This window comes from Coloeus monedula (assembly GCF_965178545.1).
Source record: "Coloeus monedula genome assembly, chromosome: 15".
Taxonomy (NCBI): Eukaryota; Metazoa; Chordata; class Aves; order Passeriformes; family Corvidae; genus Coloeus; species Coloeus monedula.
Genome location: NC_138795.1, coordinates 14,804,355 through 14,824,518, shown reverse-complemented (window position 1 = coordinate 14,824,518; position 20,164 = coordinate 14,804,355). Strand labels below are relative to the sequence as shown.

Genomic DNA, 20,164 nt, shown 5'->3' with positions numbered 1-20,164 from the left:
TACGGACTGTTCACTGCGAGGGAAATTCAAACCATGCTCAGCTGCCTCTTCTCCAGACAGAATGAATTCCATAGCGACATTGTTTTAAAGAAAACAACCTTTGCTGTGCAAAAGCGTTTCAGTCTCAAACAGTTCTGGTGCAAAAGCACTGGATTTCACATGCTTTTCCCATCGCCTCTGGCAAACATGCAGCAGGGTCAGGGTGGTGTCCGCATTGTAGCACTCAGCAGTGTGCTTTGCACTGAGCTCACTCTGCTGGGCCGTGCTCCAGCTCATCAAGGATTTCTCCCTGATGTAACCGTAGTGCTTCGAGTACCTCTGTGGGCTCCGTTCCTCTCCATCCTGCAGCAGATTTAAACTGTGTGTATCCTGTATTTATCCTGCCAGTATTCCTTGGTGGGACCCATGCCACCCACACCTTTGGCACTGCCAAACACGATCCCTGTGGCAGGCTCAGCTGCAGATGCTGATGTGAGATGGCTGTCGACGAGGCTGCTGCTGAATACTGAGGGGGAGAGAAAGGAAGCGGCGTGTCAGAGCCCCGCCGGGATGCACAGAGCGGCTGGAAGGAGCTGTGACCGAGCTGCTCTTTCCCAGGGAGGATTCTCCACCCCGTCCTGGGTGGGATCTCAGCCGTCCTGCTTAAAGCCGAGCAGATGGGGTTGGTTGCTTGCAGGACTTGCTTGCTTGCGGGGACACAGGAGTAACTTCTGCACAGGGCAGTGACCCGCTGCAGTTCCATCTCCCCATGGAAGGTAGGAGGAGGTTTGTTTTCTTTCCTTGGTTACTGTATTTCTTTAAGGTTTTTAAACCAGCAATTAAATTATAATGCAATTAGCCAGAAAACAAGGCATGAACTGGGGAGGGACAGCAAAGGTGTGGGTCTGGCTGTTCCCTCCTGGGATGTTCTGCCTCTATTTGGGCTCACTTAACAGAAAACAGAAAAGTTTTTCCGTGATATATTATGTTTAGAATTTGGAAGAAAAAAATTAGTTACTAGAAATTTTGAGATCCAACACTTCAGCATCTGCAAGTCCCGCAGTGGGCATTCAGTGGTACAGCACAGCTGTCCCTGGAGAGAGGCAGTGTGGCAGAAGGTCCCTGCCTGGCCGAGGTTTGTCCTCTCGAGGGGAGCAGCCACCCCTCCTGCTGCCCCCCAACTGGCTCCAGCCCTGCTGCTCCCCAGGGATCAGCAGGACCCTCAGTGCTCCCACAGGAGCCTTGTCCCTGCAGTGTGGGCACAGCCAGGGCAGGGAACGGCTTTCCCATCGGGACCGAGTGGGGTGGCAGAGCTGGGAAAACAGCAGCAGTGGGGACACTCTCTGTGGGACAGCATGTCAGACCTCCAGCATCAGAGGAGGTCACCCTGAGCAATAATGCCATTTCCTGAAAAGCAATAGCAAAAGTGATCTGTTTTCTGGGAGGAAAGAAGGCGAGAGGGGCCTTTGGGAGGTGTGCCTGAGCCTGCAGCAGTGTGTGGCTGCCTGTCACCCAGCATGAGCAGGGGCTGGAGAGGGCAGTGCTGATGCTCCAGGCCTCTGGGCTCACTTGTGCTCCCACGTTTCTGGCTCAGCTGGCTCAGCCCCTCGGTTCCTCTCTTGCCTTGCTCTGCTGCGCCCAGGTCCCTTCGCCAGGGCTGGAGCTCCTCGACAGCACCCCTCAGCCCATGGGAGCTGGAGCCCCATGCTGGGGCAGTCCTGGCATTTCTCTGGCCATCAGTTGGCCAGCCCCAGCTCCTGCCTTTGCCAAAGGTTTGCTTTGTAATACCAAAACAATCCTACAGCAACTCCAACAGCTCTGTAGGAGGGTATTAAGCATCTGCATGTCAGAAGGTGGCCTTTATTTTATTGCTTCATGTAAAACACTGTCTATTCTCTGGGCAGGAGAGGCAAGGGTTGCAGTGAATGTTTTCAGAAAGGGAATTAGTGTCATGTTGTCCCTTCCCAGTGATGCTCCCCTGTCAGACAGACTCTGGGGCCGTGGCTGCCCAGCCTCTCCAGCAGCTCTGCTCTCACATGGATCTTGGAGGACTGTTTGCCAGGACCACAACTGGGAATAGTACTGCATTTCTTGTCCTTTGCCTCTCTATAAAATAAATCAAGCTGAGTTTTCAAACCTCTGTTTGCTGACGCTCCCTGGCCAAGTTTCGAGTCAATTTATTTCTCATTGCTCTGCGTCACCCTGGCAATGCGCCGAGCACGAGAACTGGGGAGAAACACAATTAGTTTGCTGCATTTCAGGCCAGGGGTGAGCATCCATCTGTTGGTACACACAGGTCTCCCAGGCAGTAGTAAAGGTGTACTTTTTAAGGTAGAAAATTGTGTTTTGGAAATTAATAAATTGTTGATGTAAGCTAAGAATCATGAGACAGGAATGGGTTGTGTTGCCAGGTATTCACCATAAGAGCATTATGCCCTAGAGTGCTGATGCAATGACCACTGTGGGAAGTGACCAGAGGGGTGCTGGCTGGAGGGCAGAAGGGGTCAAGCCCCAGGGAAGGACCCTCCTTTACCCATGCCTGCTGTGCCTCGGGGGCACTGGGCAGGGAGAAGCCACCATGCTCCTGCTCTCCTGTGGGCCCATTCCCTGGTGACAGCTACTGGCAGAGCCAGCAGGAATGCCAGGCATGAAACCCAGCCTGAGGTGGGCAGCAGGACCACCCAGGTCCCAGCAGTACCCACGGGCTCTGCAGTGGTGAGGAAACTGCTGGGGTGGAGCAGAGGGTCAGTGGGGCTGCTGGAGCCAGCCCTTCTGTCTGGCAGCAAGGGTCCCCCCTGTCCCCAGCTCTCACCCTGTGGTCAGAGAGCTGTTAAGAAAGGGGGAGGTGTTTCTGGGAGTGTTTTTGTGTGGATTGCTGTTCTTTTTGGCATAAATTTGCTGTTCCAGCTTCTGAGTTCACCATTTCCAGGGTTCACACTTCCAGGGTTAACGTTATCTGACACCTGCCAAAAACCTGGCCCTCCAAAAAATCTGACACTTGCCAAAAAATGGTCCAGCAAGCCTTGTGCAGCAGGGGGCTGAGCACACACACTGCCTGCTGTTCCCATCCCTCCTCCACCTCATCCTGCTTCCTTCAGTGCTCCTGGGAAAAGGCAGGACCTGGAGCTGTTGGAAGGAATGCTTGTGTGGGAAGGGAACTTGGCTTCTCTGGTGAATAAATCATATAGAATACGTAACCATTTTGTTCATTAAACAAAACTTTATGAAAGGCAGATACAAAGGAGAGGCCCTGCTGACAGCTCGGGGGGTTTCATTGTGGTGGCTGACATCTCCTGGCACTGGAGCCTGGGCACCACTTGTGGGTCTCAGCCTGCTTCAGAGACCTGAAGTACCTGAAGCAGGGTGGGTGCTGCCCACCCTGGCTTCAGCTTGCCAGGGCTCTGACACTGCAGACTTTGCTGTTGTTTCCATCGTCCTCCAGGAGCAGGGGATTTGTGGGGGGCAGGCCTGTGGTGGGTGTGCAGAGGGTGCTTGTGTGAAGAGGCCAGTGCTCATGTGTTGCACAGCAGCTTCCACTTTGCTGCCCAGTTCTGATCTCTCACACAGGAATGAGGATCTTCTTGAAATGTGACCTTTTTTTTCAGCTTTACTCCCCATATTTGGTATCTGTTTGTCCCTTCTTTCACAGAGCAGCCCAGTAATCAGATGACATCCCTGACTCATGCTGCCCAGACGTGCATGATGGGGCCTTTCTATTTGCTAGAAAAAGCCTATTGATTTAATTTCTGTATCATTATTCAGCTAATATGGAATGTGTCACTGATGGTGGTGCATGAAATTGAATGGAGTCTGAAAAAAAGGGTGAAATATTAAATAAACCTTGCCAAAGAAGGGGGAGGAGGTGGAGGTGAATGTGCAGGAAGGGTACAGGGTGTGGTGTCTGCTGCTCCACCTCTCTGGTCGTACAAAGGCTGTGTGCCCCTGGCTTCTGGGAAATGTTGGCAAGGCCACCTGAGCTGGTCAAACACCAGCACTGGTCACTGCTGGGGGACACTGGTTGAAAGCCATGCCAAATATGGCCCAAGCTGCACACAAAATATGGTCCCTGTCACCTGCACACCTCGGCCTGAGCAACGAGCTGTCATACGTCCTCTCACCCATACTCACACACGTGCAACACTCTCTGTTACACGTAAATAAAGGTTTGGGTGTACAGAGGCACCTCAAGAGCATGTCACAAAGCAAACCAGTCTGGGCTGGCTGTCCAGGAGCTGTGGGAAAGGCCTGTCAAACACGGCTCTCCCTGGGCTCTGGGGTAACTTACCACTAGATGTCACAGTGTGCTTGGGTTTGCGGGGACCAGGAGTGCAACCTGTGCTGGGGACCCCCAACCAACCCACCCTGAGCAGGACAAAACTGCTCTCTAAGGTCCCTTTGTTGGACCAAAGCACACGAATAGCATCTTTCTGTCTGTTCTTGTCTTCTAGAGCATTTTGGAAACATTTCTAGCTTTCATGTGCCACTCAGCAAAGTCTGAGAGACCAACAGGTGACTGGAGAGGTTCACATGGTGCCAGCCCAGGGGGGTGACCTTGGTGGGACCCCTGCCCTGGCAGGCACCCAGTGGCCCTGCTCCCACTGCAGCCAATGTTGAGCCCTCATTAACATCAGTGAGGTAGCAGGAGCTCATGGTCTGTGTCCCAAAGCTCTTGCTCCAAGGGGGACAAGTTCTGCCACTCCACCAGCTCAAGGCAAGTAGAGGCCAGCACTCATACAGCTGCCTGGGGCTGACCTCTGCCTAAACCATCCCAAATGGATATTTATAGGCACACAGGAAACCATGCTGGACCCTGCACTTCCTCTCCCATCCAAGCTGAATCTTTAGTTAGCTGGGTAGCACAGGGAGCATTAATTTTGTGTGTTTTTCCATTGAGCATTGTGCTGAGCAGGGGTAGAATGCATACGTGGTTAGCTTTGGGCAGGCTGGTGATGGGATAGGCAAGTCATCCTCTGAACTTGTTACAGATCTATAAAAAACTTGGTATGTTATTAAAAGGCTAGGAGTATATTAGAGTGAGAAGCATTTGCTGAATAACTACAGCAATGACAGCATTTAAAGCCTCCTGTTTGAAGTGGTTTATGTACAAACCCAGAGTGGCGAGGCCACCCCACATGCTGCACCCTGGCAGTTCTTGGGCAAAGTGTAGCTGTTGAATTAATGATGGCATCACGCTGTGGCTTTCATTCACCACCAAAATCAAGCATGGCTTTGCCAGTCTAAGACTGAACAAACGACACAGCCAGGGGTGTACAGTGAGATTACTTCCTTGTGTTCTGTGGTATCTCTGATCTTGAGATCAGGGTCTGCCCAGCTTGAGCAGGGATGTTGTGCCTTGGATGCTGGCCCAGCCTGGAGAGCAGCTCCCCAGGCAGCCCGGTGCTCCCTCGCTGCTCCTTGTGTACGGGACATTGGGGGGACTCAGATGTGCAGTGAGGGGAAGCAGAGCTGTGCTCCATGTGTGCAGGGGGAGCCACTGCCTGTACCCCTGAACCTGGAGAAATGTAAATAGCAGCTGGTGACCTGGCTGCCAGACTCTGTGCTGCACAGGCACTGAGCTGTGTGTGCTCCCTGCTACAGACAAGATGGATGGGCTATCCCTGCAAGCCACTCGCTGCTATTAATTTTCACCACATGAATCTTCCTGACCAATAACACATTATTGCTTTCCTTTGTCTGGGATTGCCTTTCCCCCCTTCCCTGGCACCAATCCAGAATATCTACAAATCTTACTTAGTCACAGTTAATGACTGTGCCTTAATATCAGGAGTCTCCCGAAATACTCCATGTGCTGCTCTTTCCTCAGAGAATGAGAGCTGACCACACTGTCATTGCCACCCACCAGCAGTAGCCATCGCAGCAGAAAGTGCTTGAGCAGAGCCAGGTGCTCCCCTGGAGAAGAAGCATTTGCTGTGCTGCAGGGCTGGAGCCCAGTTCCAGCTCTGGGGAAGTGGTGTAGCCTCACACTATTCCATAAAAGCATCACCACAAGCTGGCTCCTGCTCCAAGCAGCCAGTGCCAGGTGAGGCCACCTGCCCAAGCCCCAAAGACGCCCCAGAGTGCTCCTTCCTGGAGGTACGTGTGGCATGGGAGGGTGGCATTACAGATTCACTGCTGTAGGATAGTGCCGGGCCTTGGAACAACAACTTTTTGAGAAAAACACTCAACATTAAAAAAATTAACATAAATCTAATTTTCTGCAGTTATCACCAATCTCAGTTAAATTCTGCAACATGACCAAACTGCTGCAAGGCCACACACTAGTATGTTTAATATGTCCCACTGTATGCATTGAATGTGATTTCCAGACACTGAGGGCTTCTGGAGGAGAGTGCAGATAAGGGTGTGCTGGGAGGCAGCTGCCCAAGAGCTCTGCAGGAGCAATCTGTGGGCACAGACACATGCAGGGCCCTGAGTTTCCTTTCACTTGTTGGGTTTTTTTCACTTTTTTTCTGTCCTGTCACCCTCAGGTGTGTCAGCTTTTGATTTGCACCAGCCAAAGAGCTGATTTGGAGCCTGACCATTAAACCCATGCAAGGCAAGCCCAGGGCAGCCTGGCTGTTAGCCCAGCTCTGGGGAGGACCCTGCACTGGGGCCACAGGGCAGGTCCCTCACTGTCCCACAGCTCATCCGTGCTCACAGCCAGAGGGTTTGACAGAGGTTTTGGCACTGCTTCTCTCCTTCCCTGGGGCTGTGTGGGTGCTCCTGGAAATGAAGTGCATTCGCTTCTCCACCTCCTGAAGGCAGAACCAACTTTTTCCCATTTATCCCACTCCCCTGTTGGCTGGGAATGCAGCACAGACTCATGCTGCGTTCCCCATGGCTGAGTGCGGTGCCCCAGAGCTGGGATCTGCTGGTTCCAGGGAACTCTGCACTGTCAGCAGTAAGGAAAGTGCCTCCTCATTGCTTCTGGGCTCTGCCTCAGAGCTGCCCAACTCCTTAACATCCTAGTCATGTGCAGGGAGTTTGTCTGTCTAAATCCCTGGTGTATGATGTCTGTTGAGGGCAGCACTGCTCTCCCAAGGAGAGGAGCTGGAGCCTGCAGTGGGCAGTGCCCTTGGGCCCCCATCCCAGCACGCCACGAGTGTCTGTGGGTCCTGCAGTGGGGCTGGGCTGGGCTGGATGCACCTGCTGCATCCAGTGTCCCAACAGCAAGGGAGTGCAAGCACAGACCTGGCTCCTGGGGTGTAGAGCTTGTCCAGCTCAGGGAAAGAGAAATTCCTCCCTGGGGCCTTTGCAGAAAGCAGTTGGAGGGCAGGGATTGCAAAGGCTCTGCCCCAGTGGCTGCACCTTCCCAGGTGAGGGGCAGTGATGATGGATGCCCCACACCCTGCAGCTTTCCAGCTGGGAAAACTCCTCAAACCATTCTGTTCCCAAGGAAAGTGCACAGGAGAAGAGCTGCCCAATGTCTGCCTGAAGTATCTGGCTCACCATCAAACCATTTGTGTCAATGGGCATTTTCCCTTTCTGGGGACAACCAGCTGACTAGAACCTGGGATCCATCTGCACAGTCAGGCAGGGCAGTGAGCTGGAATGAGGGGGCCAGCTGGGTGTGAATAGGAAGGACTTTGCCTGGGATCCCAAGACTGCTGAGCTTTTCAAGGCAACCCATGTGTTACGATCCAGTTTAAACTCAGAAAAGCAAAGCAAGCTAAGTCTCTGTGCATAAACTGGAAAGAACTTAGAAGGTTCAAAATATTCCCAGAAATGAGATTAAAACCAAACGAGGTTAGATGTTGATGCCAAAAAAATTGATGTATTTTATTTAATAGTAGAAAGGCAAAAAGAGGGAAGAGAAAAGGAAGGAAGGAAGGAAGGAATTCGGAAGGAATTCGGAAGGAAGGAATTCGGAAGGAATTCGGAAGGAATTCGGAAGGAATTCGGAAGGAAGGAAGGAAGGAAGGAAGGAAGGAAGGAAGGAAGGAAGGAAGGAAGGAAGGAAGGAAGGAAGAAATGGAAAAAAAAAGTGTGCATGGGGGGTGGGGGAACAGGGAGAGGTGACAGGGGTTAGGTGGAAGCATATCACCCATGTGACGATCCCAATGATGTCTTGTTGCTCCCCTCCATCTGCTCTGCTGGTGGTGAGGGTCCCCCGTCGCTGCCATGGCCACGCCACCACACGCCACCACACCGCCACAACACACGCCATGCCAAAGAGTAGAGAATCCCGTGTATTAATATACACTTTGGGCCAGGTGGGAATGCCCACGTGCCTCTCTTGCAGGAGCTAGCTTGACACTGTCCTTTGCAACACTGAGGGTCTGTTGCATCATCTCTGGTGCTCTGTGCAGGGCCTGGGGACCCCTTTGAGGGGGGCCCTTTTGATGGGCCATGTCACCCCCTTCTGCTGTGGATAAGCTTTCCCCTCCCTGGGTGAGGACCCCTCAGCTGGGCTCTGCACAGCGGAGGATGGGCAGTCACTGCATCTCTGACCAGAGGCTTTTCCAAGACACCCAAAGCCTCTCCTCCCTCCACCCTTTGGTGCAGGGGGTCTGTTCGAGCCTGGCACCTGGTAGCCCTGTGACTGTGGTCTCCACCTTGGAGGTGTTAAGGTTGTGCTCTGTCAATGTCCCCAGCCCTGAGTTGTTACTTCATCTTATCTCCATCAGCGAGTGGTGTAACGCCTCAGTCAGGGCCCCATTCAGGGTTTGGTAGTCTTCTTTGCAGCTTTTTTAACACAGTTTTAAAAGTCCCTTAAGAAAATGTTTAAGTCATAGACTGTAATATTTCAGTCTCTGACACCAGGAGTGTACACAAGCAGAGCCCATGTGCATCCCAGGGTATGGGACCCACCCTCAGCTTGTCCTGGAGTCGCTGCAGCAGCTGGCACAGGAGCAATCTGCTGCTGCCAGGAGAAGGGAGCACACTATGTTCAGGGAGGAGAGGTCAGGTCTCTTCCTGTTTAGATGTTTTCAAAAAATGCTTGAGCATTTTAGTGGAAAAATGACTGAGGGAACCATCCAAATTAAGAAACAGGAAATACTGCACTAGCATAAATATAATTTTGACAGCTGAATGAGCGGCAAGTGGTTGCCCGGTAGGGCTCGTAAAGAGGCTGCTGGGCCAGCAGCTGGTGGGGAAGATCAGCAGCCAAGGGGCAGGTTCTCACTGCCAGGCGCAGGGACACACCTACCCAGCAGGTGCCAGAGCCAAGTCACTGGGTGTCTTTCACCTCAGGGTCTCCCAACACAGTGCCAACAGTCAGCAAGATGTGTCCTTCAAGTGGAGAACTCCCCATGTTTCCAGCAGTGGATATACTGAAAACTAAGGCACTAAAATCAGAATTTTTATGGAGTATAAATAGCAGCAGACTTCCCCGTGCCAGGTTACCTGTGTGATATTAGCTGTTCAAATCTAATGTCCTCCCTGCTCTTGACTCTCTCTCCCCTTCAGCAGATCACGGAAGCTCCCCAAGCCCCTTTCTAGCCATATGTTAAGTTGATGTAATGCTGCTGCTAAGTCTGTGCAATTACTCAATTACTCCTGCATCTGATTGCAAGTAATATACCCTCAGGGCTTTGGTTCAGTTTTGCCCATTGATGTGCTGTGTGACCTTGAGCACCACATTAAATATACTTTCAATATTCAAAGTAATTTTGTTCATTTATGACCGTGATCATGCTAAACTACTCTACTCCCATCCTTCCAAGCAGTGTCTACATGTTATTTATTGCAAAATTTAAGGATAGAAGCTATCCTAAAATACAAAAGAGATCTGGGGGCCTGTGTTCCATTCAAATTCACCTCAAGCAAGTTTCAATGGAGCTTGAAGAGCCTAAGAAATGTAGATACTTCTGAAAATGTCACCCTAGCTGTACCTGCAGGCTCTGACATTCCGCAGACACCTGAATTACTCAGGCGAGTTCCCCTTGCTGATCCAACCTGATGGCTGCAGGGCTGGCAGAGCATTAAATATGCACATATTTAATATCCGCTCGTGTGGAGGGGGAGGACGCCTCAAAGTGAAAACTGCTGTGCATTCAAATGTGTTCTTCAAAACTAAGACAGGTCTGTTCAGCCTCAAGCCGACCAGTAACAGCTACCCCTGGCTACTGGGGCACGATTTGGAGGGGCTGTGGGGTGCTGCTGTCTTCCTCGTTCCGTGCACTGGAGGGGTGGAATCAAGGAATGGTGTCTTTGCAGAGAGGTCTGCTGGAACAATGAGCAGCCAAAGGAGAAGCGTGGACAGAGCCTATCCTGTCACTGGGGTTGTCCCCTGACTGATGGTACAAGGTTTTGAGAGTTGTCTTTTTGCATGTTTGTATGGGGAACAACTGTGGTTTTCCCTTTACCTTTGTTGGAAGATGGCTGTGAAATAACATGGTCAAGAGGCAAAGCTGCTTTCTGAATATTTTAAGAACTTTTGCCTTGGTTTTATGTTGATTAAGAGTAAATGAGACTTGGAAAAACGGCCAGTATGGATTTACCCCGGGACCATTCTGGAAATAAGCACATAAAAAATAACCCTTTCCTAAAAATGTTCTTTAGAGCCCCACCCTTCAGGAATGATCTTCCCTGCAATAACCCCAGCCTGGACAGCACTGGCAGACCAGGGCTGAACTTCAGCTCTGGTTCACCCTCAGCAGTTCCTTTTTACAGTGCAAACAGCTCCCTGGAGTCAGAGGTGGTTTGTTGAGGAACCACGCACCAGAGTGAGTGAGGGCTGCAGAGTCTCTGCCTGTCACCCCAGCCCAGTGAAAGCCATGGACAGGAGATGGGAGTGACAGCAGCAGCAGGATTTGCTCCCCACTTGCTGTTCCTCTCTGTACCTGTAGTGCAAAGGTAAACTGCAACATATGAGTTGCAGGTAATGTCAGCACACCTGTACACAGGAGCTCTGCTGTGCAAGTTCGTTCTTTGAATCTGTAAAGAGCTTCATGCTCCTTGCCTTGTGAAACAACACTGAAGCAGTGTGATGTGTCGTTTCTACAAATGCTCCAGCTTCTACACACAAGCCTCAAACCACTGAAACAGTCACCCAACGTCAGTGAAGAGGAGGGCAGTGATAGACTTGAATGCTTTAAACAAGTAAAGCTACAGACTTCAGCTGTGCTCCGATTATTTTCTTTGAATTTGCTTCCTTTCCACTGCTTTTTTTATACTGAGACATAAATAATCTTAAATTCCAGATCACCCATGGGTCCAAAATTTAGCTGTAACAGGGACTTCTGCCAACTTTTACAAAAGGATTTTGCTAACATGAAAGAAAATAACTCATACATAACAAACACTCCTCCTGACCCACGTTATCCTTTTGCATTTAAGGTCAAACATCTCTGAAAGGAGGGGAAAAAAAAAAAGATAAAGGAGATGCAGAGAGTCAGCTGCAACAACAAACCAAACCCCTGCATGAAGGTCCTCTCATCAGGGCTGTTCACAGCTGCCACTACATTTTTTCCTTGGCCTGAATAATGTAAATACTGGGCTGGGGAATGCTTTCCTTTACACTGGTGTAAATCTAGGCTGGAGTTCCAACCTTGACCTGGCCATGCACACACTTCATCCCTGGCACCCCTGCCTCGGGTAAGGGGACCTGCTTCCTCAGAGGAGCTCGCCATCCTTTGATGCTCACTGCTGTGTTGAATAAAGGGCTAAATTCCTCTTGTTTCTTGAAATAAACTTGCAAACCCCTTGACCTTCCTGAGCTGGAGGAATATGTTTACAGATTGTTTAATTCCATTTGTCTTCCTGAGCATGTGAGAGGGTCAGCAATGTGGTTAAGGGAAGGGGAGCTGTGCTGTGTGACCAGCCTCTTTTGATATCAGAGACAAGACACTGATGAATCCCATCCACTTTGAAGGGTACAGCCATTCCCATTTTTGGAGGAGGAAGGAAAGGAATTATTTACTGGAATCCCCAATAATTTTGCTTTATATAAAGTTCATGAGGCAGCAGTGTAACGTTTTGTGTTTTGTTATCTATTCTGACGACGTCTTCCAGGACACCGGTGCTTGTGGACTTCTAGAAAAATATCAGGAGGTAATTCTGCAGCAGCATCTCTTTTCTAGTCCTACACCATCTAAACACGTCCTTTACACTTGGATTGCTGCCTGAAGTCAGGGGAGCCAGGAGAAACAAAGTTTATCAGAGGACAAGAGGCAAAGCACAAGGAGGGGAGGTTACTGACATATCTAAATTAAAGTGTAGAGCTTTATTTAAAGGCTGTAGAAGCTGGAAAGAGCTGTTTAAGACAGAAACCATCTTTTTTCTGAGGCCTGGGAGGCACTAGGAGGCCTCATGGGTGTCATCACCAGGTACTTGTAATAATGTCACTATTTCCAGAAGTCTTGGCATGAGCAGCATGGCAGGAGAGGAATTGTGAAGGGTAGCTGACTGAGGATAATGGATAGTAGGATGAAATTGAGAGGAAAAACTTAATTGGAATTAACTAGCTGAGAAAAGCCTCTTGATCTGTCAGACAGTGAAATTACCTCTCAGGAGCAATGGTATAGTCTCAGCCACGTGGGCATTTAAAGCCAGTCTAATGTCTGTGATTCCCTGAGTTAACTGGAGTATCTCAATAATTGGAACTGACACAAAGATTTATCTTCTTTGATTGACTAGCTTTCACAGAGGCTCATCTCTTTGTGGTGCTGCACAGAGCTTTCAGGGCAGCTGTTTGCACTTAAACTGCCAGGAGCTGACAGTGTGTATCCATTTCAGCTCTTCAAATGTGCTCTTTGAAAAAACACTTAAATCGCTGCAATAGACAGTACGAATCAGTCTGCAGGAAAATGGAGCATCCTTACCTGGGGCTCAGTGCTATAAATCTCCCTGTGCCAGTGCTCGGCGCCCTGCGGCAGCAGAGCCATTTAGGTGCATTACTGCCAAACGCACAATCAGCCTGAAAAATTGGGCTGATTTGGCCGAGGCAATAAAAGGAAAAGGTGTTTTGCCAAATGTATAAAAACAAATGGTTGGTATTTCAGCGGTTACAGCAGAGTAGGATTAATCACACTAAGATGATGGAAATGATCTCCCGTGCTCATTTTTTCTGATTTCAGAAGAGACAGCGATGGCTGGCCTGAAGGGTGAGGTCCTGTAAGAGCTTTTGTATTTGGATTTGCCCAATTATTCACCTGCTGTATGACCACGTGCATATTTCCTCTTTGACTTTGCCTTCTCCTTTTCAGCAAAGCTCTTCAGAGCAGCTTCAGAACACCTTCCCCTGTATTTTGGTCCTTTCTGGAGTGTGCAGGTAGAACCTAAGAAACAAGATGCCTCTTTTGCTGTGGAGAAGCAGAGCATGTTGGAAATCAGAATTTATGGAAATATTAACTCCCAAGCTGATTAGTGTGTGGATTTACAAGCTAGGGATAACCACATCAGGTTGGACACAAGAGAGGAATAAGCTGTTGCTGCCAGAGATGAAATCCACTTGACCTGTTTGCTGGTGGCAGCACCAGAACCAGCTTCAGGTCACAGCTTGTGGCTGCTGCTTCATGGCTGCGAGGCTGTAGAGGTCTGACTCACAGCCTGACTCCTCAGCTCAGAGCCACAGCCTGTCCCAGCACATCAGCCTGTGGGCATGCATTTCGGAGGAGAAGAGTTGCACAACGTCAGTCTGCAGGAAGAGAAGCCAGAGCAGCACTGCTGGCTCTCCTGCAGGTTTCCTCTCAGCTCCAGCCCAAAGGCACAGCCCCACTCTCCCTCCAGTGTCTGCACCACCTGGAAAAAGGGAGCTCTGTGCCCTGAGATTTCTGTAATGCTTCACACTGGCTGAACTCTTGCTCTGCCATTAAACCTTCCAGGTCACTAAACCTTTCAGGTTCCCAGTGCTCAGCTGGTTCCTCCACTGGTCACAGCCACTGCTGCCTAAACGACCCAGTTAGGGAAATTAGCATAAACTAAATAAGCTCATGTTTTCCCTGGAATGCTGTCAGGTATATGAGGATAATATTCTGATTTCCTTTTTAAGGGTAACTGGTAATAAAGGGATCTCCATCCCATTGGAACATTGTTTTTCAAACTACTCTTTCTTCTGCTATGAAAAGTTTAGATTAAATATATCTATACAAAGTCAGGGAGGAAAGAAACTGAAAGTTTAAAGTGAAAATTAAGGAAGCAGTTGATAGCAAATGGTTATTTAAAGATTGGAGGGGAAAAAGGGGAGAAAAGAGTAAAAACACACTTAGAGAAATGGGCTGTGGGTAACACATGCAAAGTTAGAGCTGACTAGTACCACAAGCAGTTTTACATGGATGTATATTCCTTATTACACTCTTCTATTAAGTTTCTTCATTCCCTCTATTGTTTGTAAAGTCTCCTCAGGAGATCATCTGTTCTGCTGAGCTGGGCTGTGTCTGCATGTGGGCTCTGGGGTTATCAAATAAAATCCTTTTCTCAGAGGGCAAACCCCCTCCAGCCCAGAAGGGCCCCAGTGAACCAGCTGGGGCCGGGCAGGTGTGACATGGAACCCTTGAGCTGACCCACTTGGACCAAATCCTGCCCTGGTGGCCACCAGGGTGTCCTGGGGAAGGCCCTGCTGTTCAAACACATCATGGTGGGAGCAATGAGCATCCTCTCTCTTTGCTGACCTCTTGGCTCAGAGGGCTTTTCTTCTGCCCCACCATTCCTAGGCTGGTTTCCCACACCTGTTCTCCTTCAAAAAGTCCTTGAAGAGCGCTGGCCTGAAACTGCCAGCTCGTCTTACAAGCCACAAATCCTGCTGCTTCTCATGTTGTGCAAGAGTGCAAATAAATATTAGTTGTAAAATGATTCAGTCTTTATGAAACCCAAATAGACTGTTTGGCTTTTAATAGCACCAGCCCCGAATTACACGTCTGGACTAGACACAGTGCAGAGATTAATTTCCTTTAATTTGTTCCAGAGCAACTCACAATTTAATTTAACTGAGCAGTTCCTTGTTCTCTTACTCTGGAATGATGGATTGTGAAATGCACTCCTTTAAATTAATCCAGACACTTGATTTTTGTCAGCAGAGTAATCTTTCTCAGCGGTATGCTAAGTATGCTTTTAAAAGGTATGGTGAATATGAATGATATGCACTTGGTTGATGATTTAAGTGTTTACACTTTCCAAACATCGCAGAAAAAACAAATATGGCTTAGCTGCATTTTGTTTTATAACCTTTCAGAAGTAATCATTCAAATAACATCAAAAGGACTTAAATGGATTTCTAAATTTGATGGTACATGTGAGGGCAACTCCCTTCTCATCAGAGAACCACGATTTTGAAATGGGGCTGAGCAAAGCTTAGCTATTTCTGATTGCAGGGCTTCCATAGATCATCCAGAAAGATTGCTATTGGAGCCATTAATGGTAAAATATTTCATGTGGGTGCTGTCACTGCTTACGCTGGCTTGATGTTGCAACAGAGCAGTGTCCTTTCCTTTGTTTTTTTTCCTTTCCCTTTTGCTGCTTTTACTTCTTAAAGATGAAGTGGGGCAGTTCTGGAGAGGAGCAAAAAGGCTATGTATGAATATTTGTTTTTCTATACTGCCTCCTTTAGAAGAACTGCAAAAAGTTGTAGTGAAGTTCAGTAAGTGATGTTGATGTAAACCAACCCATCAGGTCCTATCAGCCCAGGCACTCCCTCACTCTCTTTTATCAGAGGTAAGGACTATCTGAATGCCACAGCTAGAAACTGCACAGCATTCTTGTGTCCAGCTGGAACCTGACAACAACAGTTATTCTTAAATGTGGGGAGACAAGGCAAAGCCTCCTGTCACAGAAATATGTGGCAGTGCTTTGTAGGCAAAGGTAAATGTCCCTAAACTTAGCAACACATGAACTGCAGCACACACCTACCCATTCATTCTCAGAAGGTTGACACCTACAGAAAAGGGCACATCCAGCCTCTGGCCCTGGCTGAGATCTGGGTTCCTACTTTGTATGTAGTGGCAGCACGTTGAAAAGGGTGTTTGGAATCAGGCAGCCTGAATCCTTTTACTTCTCTGCCACTGGCAGACAGAGGGATGGCGTCTTCTCTGAAAAAGAGATTTAGATCTTACTGAGATGGCCTTATAATATACAAAATATTAGGTAAAGATGTTTTGCAGAAAGTGAGAAATTGCTTTTCTGCAGGCCACAACTTACAGATGTTTATGTGTGCTGGCATCCTAATATTGACAGAAAAATGTGCTTTTTTCTTGGTCCTTCTAAAGCCTTTTACATAGGGAATGCATACTTGACTTGTTACCTTGCCTAGGTAGCTAATGTGTACTTTGTTCCTTCCAAACCTAACTCTGCTCCAGCCTATGACATTCCTCCCAAGTAATGTTGTGGGTATTTGGCAAGCAAAGGAAATGTGTGTGTGTTTCTGGCAGTCTGACTTAGCCACCATTGCTTAAAATAGAAGGTGAAGATTCACAGTGTGCTTCATGCTCCTTGCCAGCCCTCTCTCAAGACAACGCTGTTGTGACCTGTCAAGTCCATGTCCTCTAATAGCCTACACAGCCAAGTCATCCAAGGAAAAACTGTTTGGCTCAATAAAGGGGCTGTGTTATGCCTGGACACACCAAAGAATGGATGCAGCCTCCCATCACAGGTAGACTTGGCACCAAGCTTTGCTCCAGTCTTAGGCAAGGACTGAGGGCTGCTGAAATCTGAAGTGAGCTAAAACACATCGATGTCTTTTGATGTGAAGTGCTTTTATGAACAGGTTTTATTGGTTTGGGTGCTTCAGTGCCAGTATTTCTATTTTGAACATCTTAGCAGCAATCTTCTTCAAATTCAGAACGTGTGGAACACTCTTCTGTTGAGTTTTGAAAGTCTATTATAGCCTAGCAGTAAAATAATCAACGCAAAGGCTTTGAGGTGTTAAAACCAAGCTTTACTGGTCTTACTCCTTTTCCAAAACAGAAATTGATTATTAAATTGGTTTGCAGTATTGCCTGGAGAGTGGATGCCTTTACACTCATCACCTGATAGTGGAGAAGTTATGGAAGATACAGCCATGTATCCTAAATGTGCATTAAATTAGAACTAAAATCCAACTGTCTTTTGTCTTTACACTGCTGTGTGACAGGAGCACTGGCTCAGTTAGTCTCTAGACTTGGGCTCACAGCCTTTCTCAGAACCAGCAAAGGTTTGTTAGCCATAATGGGTGCTGTCAGCTCCTCCAAGAGAGGACCTGCGAGCAGCTGAGAGATGTCACAGAGATAAAAGGACCAAAACTTGGATATTGATGTCTTCAGTAGTGACTTTGCGTTCTTTGTTATTCCCTAAAACCAAATCACAACTAAACCATAAGAAAGGCCACTAAGGCTTGGTGTCTCAGACTGTGTTGTGCATTCCCAGCTTGTCTCACAAAAGCCCTCTCGCCGGGGTGCTGAAAGCTCCGTGTCGCTTGCCAGGGGCTTTGCATGAGCTGGTGTGAGCTGCAGGCCACTCGATCACTCGGCACTGCTGCAGGGCTGTGCTCAATGTGGGCCAGCCAGCTCGGGTACTCTTGACATTCCTGGATGTCTTCTAAACATGTAATGCTGATAGAAATGTTGTTTAAATATTTGTGAGTTATTTAAAAATAGTGCGTCAAATAAGCAGCCTGGTGACGCCCGACAGATCTCTGGCTCGGACAAGTGCCTTGGTGGAGAAGGAAGAGGTCAGCACGAGTTATGTACACAACTGAGGCTCTGACGAGAGACACGCTGCATCCATAAAACCCTGCTGGAGAGCCCCCGTGCATGGGGGTCCTGAGCAAGGGCATGCAGTGGCTGCAGTCGGCCTCGATGCTCCGGCCTCGAGCAGGTCCGTGGCTGGGGCAGGAGGTGCTGCCTGGGGTTTGGCCACGCCCTGGTTCCCGGGAGCTGGGACAGTTGGGTTGTGGAAGCAGAAATGCTTTCTGCAACCTGGAGGACGGGAAAACTGTGCCAGCATCCCCATCCCATTCTGAGCTCTTTAGGCTCTCTTAATAGTTCCCCTGCTTGGTGCCCATCTTTATGTCTAGAGGACTACATTTTAGGAATGGGGAGTGAATTTTCCATCCAACCATGACTGAACTCTTTCAGTAGTTTCTTCTCAGTATTATTAGACACAGCATTTTAGGTCAGTAGAGGTGGGTGCTGGACAGAGGGGAAATGGATTCCTGTGATAGACAAGAGAGCTGGACATTATCTATTCATTATTTTAAATATTTATTTCCAGAGCTCTAATATACTCCTAAAATATTTTAAGAGCTGATTTTATATGTCAACTTTATTCCCTTATTTCAGTAAACAATTATCATGCAGAGAATAAAACAAGCTCCCAGGCATTGCTGAGATACATTGTAGCCTAAGCCTACTATAACATGAATCTACTTTTATGTTGCCTTTAAATTGATTTGACATCAGTTCCAGGTCTATTGTAAAAATGAGATACGATTAGAGCAACACTGTCATCTTTCCGAGGTATTTCCACTTTTTAGTGTTGCTGCAAAGGAAATGGTTTTCAAAGCACTCCGACTATTGACCTGTTTCTTGGCTCTTGTCACAATCCATAGCATGGCTGCAAGGGGAGCTCCTCTGTAGTTCCCTGACTAGACAGCACATCTTGTACATTTGGAAAATGGATTTGAAAGTTGGTATTGCAATTTTACACTTTGCCTTATAGATACTGATCTCCAGGTTCCTTTTTTTTTTTTCCCCTCCTCATTGGTTGCTTTATTCTTCTTCCCTTTGACATCTTCTTCTCATTTAAAGTGCCAGAGTGAAAAGCCAAAATGACTCTCAGCTTCTCTGAGGTCCAGATACAAGCTGTGCTGCTTTTGAGATGAAAATGCTACATATACTTATGGCATCTATTGAGGCTATTTATCAAAATCTTTTGGCTGTTATTTCTCCCAAACAACAGCTGCATTTTCAGAAGTTTACCATTGGCCTTTACCATTACCATTAGTGATTCAAACGAAAAGCTTAAGCATCTGTCATAGAAATGAGCACATATAAAAAACCCACAGAAATAGAACAGCAGGGTTTTCTGTGAATGTCTCAAAGATTTCAAGGAATTATTTTCTGATGATAAATTTGAGCCAGGAAAAGAGCAAAGAGCATCAATTGTATCATAAAATCAGTGCATAATCCATAATGATTGATTTGGCTCAAATTGACCACCATTACTTTTTCCTTCTCTGTTATTGTCACATCCCTGGAAACAGACTGGTTAATACTTGACAAGTAAATACCTTTGAAAACAGTTTCAGCTTATGGGGGAATGCAAACTGGTCAAGATCACTGTGGGGTAAGTTGCTCATACCAAACAGCAGAACTATAGGTAAGATCTATTGGTCCCCAATTATTCATCAAAATTATGGCTTCACAAATGTTTGAAAATAATGAAGCAAGGATGTGACCGTGGCCAAACTGTGGAGAATTCTAGCCAGTATTTGCTACATCTATTTAATCATTATTCTATCAAAACCTAATTACCTTTCAGATTTTACTATTCTAATATTCAATTTCACCAATAAATTGCTAAAATTTCCAAATTTTATACATTCTAGTGCTTCTTATCTATGGGAGTCACCATACCTTGCTCTCTTGTGACAAAACACTCCATGTTCCTTTGCATCCCATTGCTCACTCCAGTGGCAATTCCACACCATTGGTAATAACTCTGGACCACCAGTTCCCAAAGCTTTGACATTTAGATGGCTTTATTTCTCTGGCATCTATTTAGCTCAAAAGCAAGGAGTTATTGAAAACACTCACAAGCAAACCTGTTCTCAGGGGATTTCCAGATCTGACTGTAGGCACAGATAAACTCAGGATAGTCTTTGCTCTAATAGGGCACTTGCCTGTTTCTGCTTCCTGAACGGTTAACACAGTTAACAGTTAGAAACAGAAACTGTGTTTTCATGTACAAAATCAATCTGCTAAAATTAGGAGGTACTGGCTTTGGCTGGTTGGTAAAAAATTGATCTGTCCAGCTGCTTTGATTTGTTGCTGGAATAAGCATCCACTGGACCCTTGAAGAATCCTCTGTCCAACCACTTTGTTCAACAGCTATAATGAAGATAGGAAGAAAGGTAAGCACAAGGTAGTGCTCTGCTTTTCTGGTCAGGCAAGAAACCACTACTTTTCAAGAACCATGACGGAAAGAGGATGCAGAATTTGGATACAGATCTCATTTCACTCAGCCTTGGTTCACAGCAGTATCACAGCAATGTCTGATCTCCAGAGGAAAGGGCTGAGCTCTCTGTCAGTCTCTGAGTCATGTCACCTGC

The 20,164-nt window shown here is 47.7% G+C and overlaps 1 protein-coding gene across 1 annotated transcript in view; it reads left to right on the top strand.

The window, feature by feature from the left end:
* The first annotated feature begins 706 nt into the window (after positions 1-706).
* LOC309578548 (rho GTPase-activating protein 7-like) overlaps positions 707-20,164 on the top strand; it is a 44,922-nt gene continuing 25,464 nt past the window's right edge. Inside the window, exon 1 of the mRNA XM_082291268.1 lies at positions 707-755. Coding sequence (XP_082147394.1) covers positions 749-755 — 7 coding nt within the window. The 5' untranslated portion in view covers positions 707-748. The remainder of the gene's footprint in view (positions 756-20,164) is intronic.